Source organism: Auxenochlorella protothecoides (genome assembly GCF_000733215.1).
Source record: "Auxenochlorella protothecoides strain 0710 unplaced genomic scaffold scaffold30, whole genome shotgun sequence".
Taxonomy (NCBI): Eukaryota; Viridiplantae; Chlorophyta; class Trebouxiophyceae; order Chlorellales; family Chlorellaceae; genus Auxenochlorella; species Auxenochlorella protothecoides.
The window spans coordinates 125,730-134,077 of NW_011934162.1; the positions used below are offsets into that span (position 1 = coordinate 125,730).

General features: G+C 62.9%; 3 protein-coding genes across 3 annotated transcripts in view; 1 reads left to right on the top strand and 2 right to left on the bottom strand.

Annotated features, from left to right (window-relative positions):
• F751_2835 (Zeaxanthin epoxidase, chloroplastic) overlaps positions 1-824 on the bottom strand; it is a gene marked incomplete at both ends in the record, with an annotated part of 2,570 nt that extends 1,746 nt beyond the window's left edge. The window contains 2 exons of the mRNA XM_011398148.1: positions 95-429; positions 589-824. Coding sequence (XP_011396450.1) covers positions 95-429; positions 589-824 — 571 coding nt within the window. The remainder of the gene's footprint in view (positions 1-94; positions 430-588) is intronic.
• A 1,072-nt stretch (positions 825-1,896) lies between these two features.
• Positions 1,897-2,848, top strand: F751_2837 (40S ribosomal protein S26-3; the record flags this gene model as incomplete). Its single annotated transcript, XM_011398150.1, has 5 exons — positions 1,897-1,947; positions 2,060-2,189; positions 2,347-2,371; positions 2,487-2,606; positions 2,809-2,848. 5 exons carry the CDS (start codon positions 1,897-1,899, stop codon positions 2,846-2,848), a joined length of 366 nt encoding a protein of 121 aa, XP_011396452.1.
• A 330-nt stretch (positions 2,849-3,178) lies between these two features.
• F751_2838 (hypothetical protein) lies at positions 3,179-7,651 on the bottom strand (the record flags this gene model as incomplete). Its single annotated transcript, XM_011398151.1, has 9 exons — positions 3,179-3,674; positions 3,940-4,658; positions 4,855-4,992; positions 5,117-5,227; positions 5,460-5,857; positions 6,054-6,123; positions 6,456-6,938; positions 7,176-7,256; positions 7,466-7,651. 9 exons carry the CDS (start codon positions 7,649-7,651, stop codon positions 3,179-3,181), a joined length of 2,682 nt encoding a protein of 893 aa, XP_011396453.1.
• Between the last annotated feature and the right edge of the window lie 697 nt (positions 7,652-8,348).

An 8,348-nucleotide genomic window follows, 5' to 3' on the forward strand; every position in this document is an offset into this window, starting at 1 on the left:
GTCAGCGGGTACATGCCGGCCCGCGGACCGACAGACCAGACCTGGCGGATGGAGTTGCACGGCATGTCTCGCGCCGAGGGAAAGCTCGCCACACCCCGCACCGCCGTCTGGCCCACCGAGCGAGCGGGCTTTCTTCCCGCAGCACGCGCCGCCACGCTGGCGCTGCCGTCGGCGCCCACCACCCCGGCGAACCGCATCTGCCCCCCGGACCCCTCGCCCTCGATAGTCAGAGCCACGCCGGCCCCCTGATCTTCGCCGGCGACGGCGCTCACCGCGTGGCCATAGCGGATGGTCTCCGGCGGGAGACGGGCAGCCAGGGCTGCCACCAGGGACGAACGCCGCACACCCCTGAACTCGTGCGGGCCGCCGTCGCAGGAGTGCAGGTCAAAGTCCTTCAGCAGGCGCCCGCCCTCGCGGCACAGCTGCACTCTGGCGAGATTGGGGAAGGAAGGGGGGACTGCTGGGGTCGGCCGGACAGGCGCCGCTGCAAAACATGTGTGGGAACTATGTGAGGCAAAGGAGAGTCCCTGCAACTCCTCGCGCCCCGTTCCTGCCGCCATCACCCCAACCCAGGGCCTTTGCACGCACAGGCTGACTTCGCGGTACTGGGCCCTGAGCTCCTCTGCGGCGTGCAGGGCGTCCAGGGCCCGCCATGCGTTGGTCCAAAGGCCCAGTGCGGTGCCGGAGGAAGGGGTTCCTGTGCCTCGCTCCAGCACGACCACGGGGATGCCCACCTGGTGCAGGGCAGCCGCCACCGCCAGGCCGGCCGGTCCAGCCCCGATGACGCACACGTGATCATCCGTCGCGGTGGCACGGCCGGGCATGGCCGACATCCGGCGACTACGAGAACGCTGTACTTTCACGCGAGCATGGCAGGCATGGCTGTGCGGGGTGGAGGAGGCAGCGCGAGGGGCCGCACCGTGAGGCCGGGACATCATCATTGAATCATGAGGGAGAAACATGGACCACGGACAGCTCGCAGAAGGCATGTGTCGCCTGCCTGGGTGCTGGAACGAGTAAATTATGAGAGCATGAGCTCACAGCATGCATGCAAAGCTGAGACGGGGGGCGTCGTGTGACGAACTGCTTTTCAATGGTGCGTGTCTGTTCCCAGCTGGACGTGATCTCAGACTGCTCGTCTGAGCATTGGCCAGAAGCTGGATGCAATCAGGGTCTGATTACTCCAACAAGAAGCTCAGGATCTGAGTGATAAAAAGATGCCTTCGATATGTGCTGTTTGATTGGTGAGAGTCTGCTGGAGTGACTAGAATGTGGTGGCAGAGAGTGTGCCAGATGTGAGCACCTACAAACCTGGCAGGTTTGTATGTTCCACCTTGCTCAGACACTTCCTCTGCTTGTAACAGGCGATAATTCGCACCCTTGGCACGGTAGATTATTGTTTCGAGTCAACTTGACACTTCAGTGCCCCACTTTGCTTGAAACAGGCACCCGTGGCCTGCGCTCAAAGCCACTTGTTGGAGGACCATGGTCCAGGCCTGGTTGTGGAAGCGTCCTCTAGGAGTGCTCCAATGATTGCACTGTGTTACAAAGCATCGAGGTCCTGGGGGTGCATGTTTGCCAGTGCGGGTAGGCCTTCTCTGAAGGTTTCCGAGGGGGTGTGGGTGTTCGATCCGACTAAGAGTGGGGCGGTACTCAAGGAGCTTCGAATGCCATTTCTTTCTGCTAGAAAAAAGAGAAGAGTCAACTGCAGCCTGTTGGCTGCTAGCCAGCTTGAAAAAGTCGCCAGTAGCGCCCGGGCATGCCTGTCGCTGTCGTGTCTTCAGTAGAAAGGGAGGCCTGCCGCCTTCGACCCTGTCCCTGCAGGCCGCCCTCAATCGCCCTGGTCCCGCCTGGCACGGTCTCTTTGGACGCCTTTGGAATCCGACAGCAGCAACCATGACCAAGAAGAGGAGGAACGGAGGCCGCAACAAGCACGGCCGCGGCCATGTACGTGGGCCTTCGACGAGGAGGGCTGGGAGCACTTCCGCTGTGTGCAGACTCCTGTCCACCGGACGCGCAGTGGGTCCCATGTCTAAAGATTCCGCTCCTTGCTCTGCAGGTCAAGCGCGTGCGCTGCGAGTCGTCCGGCGTGCTGGTGCCCAAGGACAAGGCCATCAAGCGCTTCATCGTGAGGAACATGGTGGATGCGTCCGCCATCCGCGATCTGCAGGAGGCCTGCACCATCGACAGTGAGTATCTGGGATACGGGAAGGGTGTTGCTGGCGCACGGCGTTGGAGAGCACCAGCTCGGCAGGAGCGAGTTCGCCGACCCCTGCTTTGCTGCCGCACACCTCGCATGCTGAGACTCACTCCCCGTACCCCTCCTTCCCTACACTCTATCTGCAGACTACGCTCTCCCCAAGATCTACAGGTGTGCAGTCGTTCGGGTGTTGGGGCAGGCAGGCCGACAGGGCTTGAGTTTGCTGTATGCTGTGTTATAATTCCGTGGTGCTCATTCGCCCCTTCCCTGCCCTGCCACCATGCAGGAAAGTGTACTACTGCATCTCTGCGGCCATCCACTCCAAGATCGTGCGCGTGCGGTCCGTGAAGAACCGCCGCAACCGCGAGCCCCCAAAGCGTCCCGGCTTCGGCCCCCGCCCCGAGCGGTGAGCACGAGCGATATGTGGCGGAGGTTGTAGGGAGGGCGGGTGGGTGTGTAAAAACATTTGTTGCACATTCGAGCGCGATGATGTGATAAGAGGTGCTGGTTGCGTCTTGGATGCCCCTTTCTTGGCACGCTGTGCTGACCCTCGATCAATCATGCCACTAAACCCTAACCCCTTTTCTCCCTTTCTTTCCCCCCTGCAGGCCCGCTGGACAGGCCGGCCAGGCCCCCCAGAAGGCTTGAATGTGGTCGCAGTGGAGTGCTGTGTCTCTGTCGGGATCAGCCCCCTCTCACATGCCGCTGTAAGCTCGACTCAAGGCGCAGCAGGGGCAGCAATTGTGAACAATGTGCGATGGCAGTTTTACTGCAAGGTGGCAAGGGCCCTGGCAGGCAAGGGGTAAGAGTTTGTATGCAGAGTGGGATAGTATTTCAGAAGGTCAAAAGTACTGCAGCAGCATGTCAGGGACACGCTTTGGATGAGTAAGCAAGCTGCAGAAGGTGGGTACAGTCGCTCAAGCACAGAAGGAGGGGGTCTGGTTGCCCCAGGACCTCTCGCCGAGGTCACGGGCTGTATCACGACAGCATATCCCTTGCTGTGTCCTGGATCATGTGGTAGGCCCCCGCAAACAGCCCCGGCCGGGCTCTCTCCAGCTCTGCGTCGGGGTCAGGGCAGCTGTCCTCCTCCTCTACGCCCTCCTCATCCGTCTTTTCCTCCCGCCCTTCGCCGTCCAGTGCCGCGCCCGTGGCGACGTGCTCGTCCTGGGCCTGTGTTATGAGGCCCAGGAAGGAGGGCTCCCCCCCCCTGCCTTTCCGCAGGTGCAGCAGGCGGCCGACATAGGGCTTGGCGGCCAGGGCGGCCAGGGAGGTGCGGGCCCCCTCCCCGCCCACGATCCCTGCCTGCGTCCTGACCACCGCGGCCATGCTGCGCGCGTAGGTGCGCAGCAGGTGGGCCTGGATGGAGGAGTGGCCCCGCAGCACAGTGGCCTCGGCCAGGCTGGGCCGCACAATCAGGTCCCCTGCGGGGGAGACGATGACGCGCTTGCCGGCGCGCTTGTACAGCCGGATGAACCTTTTGCGTCATGGGAGAGGGAAGGCAGGGGTAAGGGGTGTTACCTCGTGGTAGAAAGGAGGGGCGGTGGGTTCCTAGCCAGGCTCACGGCAGCTTGAGCGCCATGCTCGCGCGGTGCCCGCACAGGGCTGCATCACTTGCTCGGGATGCAACGGGATATGCCTGACGCTGTCCTGGGGGACCTGGAGGGCATGTCCCAACATCCTTCAGGCCCCCCCTTTCTCCTTCTCCCATGCCGCCCCAATAAGAAGGAATCCAAACTCACTTTCCGTTCCTGGCCACGGCGTCATTGGTGTGCACCACATCCCAGCTGTCGGGTACCACATCAGCGTAGTGCTTGGCAAAGGCGTGGTTGCCGATGCGTGGGCAGCCGTAGGTGTATGAGCTGGCCACGAGGATGGGGCCGGCGGCTGGCAGTGATCCACTCGCCGCCGGGGCGGCTGCCTCGCCCCGCCCCTCCCTCGCCTCCGCCCGCTCCCGCTCCAGGGCACGCGACAGATCCACGACGTCGCAGGCGGCCATGCAGGCCAGCGCCCCCCCCAGCGAGTGCCCGATGCAGAGCACGCGCCAGGGCGCGCCGTCAGACCCCCTTGCTCCCACGCCGCCCCCCTCCTCCGCGGCCCCCTCCGCGGCCCCCTCGCCGGCGACGAGGGCGCGCAGACGGGCGAGCACGCGCTGGCCGAATCCGCGCTCCAGCCAGCAGGCGTGGAAGCCGGAGTGCACCAGGGGCCGGGTGCTGTCCCACCACCGCCCCATGCCCAGCGGGTGCGGCCTGCGCCAGACCTGCAGGTCCAGCCACACGTTGGCCATGGAGGAGGTGCCGCGGAAGGCCAGCACCACAGTCCGCCTGGCAGCGCTCCAGCCCAGCATGCAGGTCAGGTCCTGCTGCGCCTCCACGATCGCCTCGTGGTGGTCAAGGCCGTACAGCTCCAGGGCCAGGTCCAGCGTCAGCGCCGGGTGCGGCGACCCCTTCCCCGGCACGGCCTGTGTTTCATGTGTTGGTGGAGGGTGTGTCTTGGGGGCGGGGGCTGTGAGGCACTGGTGTGGGTGGGCAGGTGCGGACAGGGGCGGTGGCCGGATGGAGTGGGTGCTGGGCAGCCTTGCCCTGCAGAACGGTGATCCATGACTTCCGTGAGTGCACGCATCGTGCGCGGCAATCACACTCAGATTCCCAACCCACCGGTCCTAGCTCGTCGCTGCCTTTGTAGTAGTAGACCAGCATGGAGTAGTAGAGGGCCTTCACGGCCGTCTCGAAACAGAACAAGGGCTCCTTGGCATAGATGGGGGGGCGCTCTGCCAGAGCCGCCTCCTGCTCCTCCTGCGCAATTGCCGGGAGGGGGGGGGGGTTCGGGATGCCGCGCAGCGTTTGCGACTGCATGCAGCGATGCCCGTGCCCAGCGCTCCATCCCAGGTTGCCCGATGAGCCTCCTCTCCCCGCCCACCTCATTCCAGACAAAGTTCTGCAGCCAGACGTGGAGGGCAAGCTGCTGTGCCCGCGGGGGCATGGGCATGATGGCCATCGTCGTGGTGAAGACCTGGATGCTCCCGAGCATCTGGCATGTGAGTGAGGGGTTTGCGGGGGGGGCGGGGTGAGCGGTCGTCGAGCGAGGGCGTAGCGAGGGAGCAAGCGCCTTCTGAGTGGAGGCTCACACCAGGGGTGGGCGCTGATCGATCGAGTGCGGGCTCGAGGGGAAGGGCCGGGTGGGGCATTCCAGGCGGTCAGGGCCCCCAAGCAAGCACACACAGCAGGCATTACCCGCCACCCACCCACGCATGTGGACTCACCTGGAGGGGTGTAAGGCCGTAAAAGGTGAGGAGGTAGTTGGTGCAGGCCCGCAGGTCCACAAACCAGAAGGCGACCACGCATGCCACAAAGATGGCCTGCATGGTCGCCCGCTTCTTGTTCAGCACCCGCACGGCGATGTTGGCGGCGCGATACTGCTGGTACCGGAAGCGGCGCAGCTCCCTGTAGCTGACCAGCATGGCCAGAACCCCCAGGAGCATGACGGCCAGCACCCAGGCAAAGCCGATGCTGGAAAGCACGAGCACAGTGGTGACGTGGACGGAGACGCATCGGTCGCCCAGGTCGTCCTGCATCCAGGCGGCGCAGGACTGGCCAGGGGCGGGGCGCAGCTCGTCGCAGGGGACTGTCGCAGAGGCCTGGCCGCAGATCGGGGCCGCTCCTGCGCATGGGAGTTTGTAGGGGGGGGATGCTGAGAGGTAGGGAACAGTGAGACGGCTTCAGGTTCTCACGTGGCCCTCCTGCATGCAAGCAGCCCGGTAAGCTTGGATCGGCTGCACCCATGCAGGGCAGCTTCATCGACCCTCGTCCGTACCCCCCCGCCTCTGCTCTGCCAGCAGCGCATAGACCCCACCCACCCAGGCAACCGGTGGCCCAGAGGAGTTGGAAGAGCAGGAGGAGCTGCCCAGGGAGCCACACAAAGAGGAGCTGGCACGGGAAGGGGTGTTGTGTGGGGGATTTGTACTCGGTCAACTGATTGCCAAGGACGGGAGCGCAAGGGAGATGGATCTGGGCAAGAGAAGCCAACGTCGAGACTCTTGCTGCTGGTCCACCCAGCATACTCGAGCCAAAACCTGCCAAGGCAGCTCCTCAGATGCCGTCTGCAGAGCACAACCCTCCAATCCCCCAGTCCTCCCCCTCAACAAGAACCGCTGTGCCAGGAGCAACAAATTCACATCGTCGCGTCCCTGCATGTCGGATGGCCTGCTGCAAGCCCGGCCCCACCTCCACCCATCCAAGGCACCCCCGCTGCCACGTACCAGGTCTGCATGGACCCAAGTAGGTAGATCCAGGACCGAGGTGGCATCGGCCGGCACCGTCTCCCCATTGCGCCGCAGCCACCAGCTGTAGAGGGGCAGGCCCCGCACGCTGTTTGTCCCTGGCGTGATGGGCATAAAGCCCTGGACGCTGATGACAAAGATGGTGAAGAGACCCAGCCAGCACGAGAACTGGACAAAGACGGCGCCGTGGACGACGCCGCGGAAGGGGGTGCAGGGGTCTGCCAACCATGCGGCGTTGGGCGCCAGGAAGAAGGTGAGGTTCACCACCTGCAGGCCCAGCTCCCAGAGCGCGAGGTTGACGAGGAAGCGGCGGGGACGGGTCCAGGTGCGACCGGAGAGCATGGCTCGGTGGATGCGCCAGAGCAGGAGCCAGAGGGCAAACAGGAGGGTGACCAGGCAGATAGCCCCCACGGTGACGTTCAGGATGGCCAGGAAGTTGTCATCCACGAGACCACCAATGCCCTAATACCAGGGAAGAGGCAGGGAAGTGTGTGGTGGTGTGGTGGGGGGGGGTGGAAGAGGAATGGAGGGAGGCAGGAAGGGGGAGTCGCGGACAGGGAAGCGGGAACAGGAGGAGGGCCAAGCAGCGGCACGCCAGACATGCACCCAGCATGCGAAAATCCTGAGGTGCTCTCTGGGTGATGCACACCCATCGAGCACCACCAACCATCTAGTCAGGAAAGGGGCACCTCAGCGCACCTGACTATTCTTTTTATACAGGAGTAAGATGAAGATGGCGACGGACACGCACTTGGCGATCATTACCAAAGCTTTAGACAGCTGCGAGGAAAGTGGGTACATGGAGGGAAGGGCGCCCTTGATTGCCTTGGTTAGAGGGAAACCCTTGGACCCTTTCCTGTGCCCTTACGATTTGCTGACCTTTTGGCATGGAAACGCACCCACCATTTGCGGCACATAGTTGCACAGCCAGAGTCTGTCTCCGCAGTCTGGTGTTCCTCCTCCAAAGGCACTCCCTCCTCCCACCGCACCCTGGCCCAGCCATCGGAGACGAACTCTAGGTTCAGGACCACCTCCTGCGTGACGTCGTACTGCTTTTTAATGCCCCCAAAGTCAGTGTCTTCCTGCCATGGCAAGTCGCCGGGACGATCGCCCTTGTTAGCCTTGGGCACTGTCACGGGAGGGGTGGGCGCCAGGACCCCGTTGCTCAACGCCATCGTGGCCCGTTATCAAGGCATGGTGCGCTGCCACAGAAGCCTGTACAATAATGGGTACTTGCAGTTACCATGCATGAACGTGATGGGAGTGGCAATGGCCTCATCTCGGGAACGTCAATATTACGTGGCCGTCCCTCATTTGATCGTGGGGATCAACGACTCGCAGCAGCAACATGATGGAAAGGGTGGTGCGTCTCTCCTTTGTATCGTATGATAGGGCTTGGTCCAAAACGTCTAGAGAAGAACACCTTACACAGTATCACATAAAAATAGGAGTTTCTCAGAGGCTAGGGCAACACAGGTCGCCGGCGGGAGTACATGCTTCTCAGAAGTACACCAATGCTTAGGTACAAGTCATCCACACAAGGTTAGGTTACTGCAACTCTCCTCCTTCCAGGTTTCTGTTGCACAGCTCCAGACTTCCTCCTTTTCCTTGAAATCGTGCCGGTCTCCACAGACACATCCTCGACAAGAGTGTCACCCTTGCCTTGGGGGGCTCCTCCCTCCTCCTCAGACTCCCCCAGCACTATGTCCATGTCATGTGGCAGGCCAGAGGATGAGGCACTGCCGCCACCGTCGGAATCCACGTCTGAGGAAGCCTTGCCTTCGGCCTCTGAGCCGCTCCCAGCAACATCCTGTGATGGAGAGCAAGCGAAGGGACATGCAGTGGGCAGGGGTGAGCTGGATACCTTTTTCG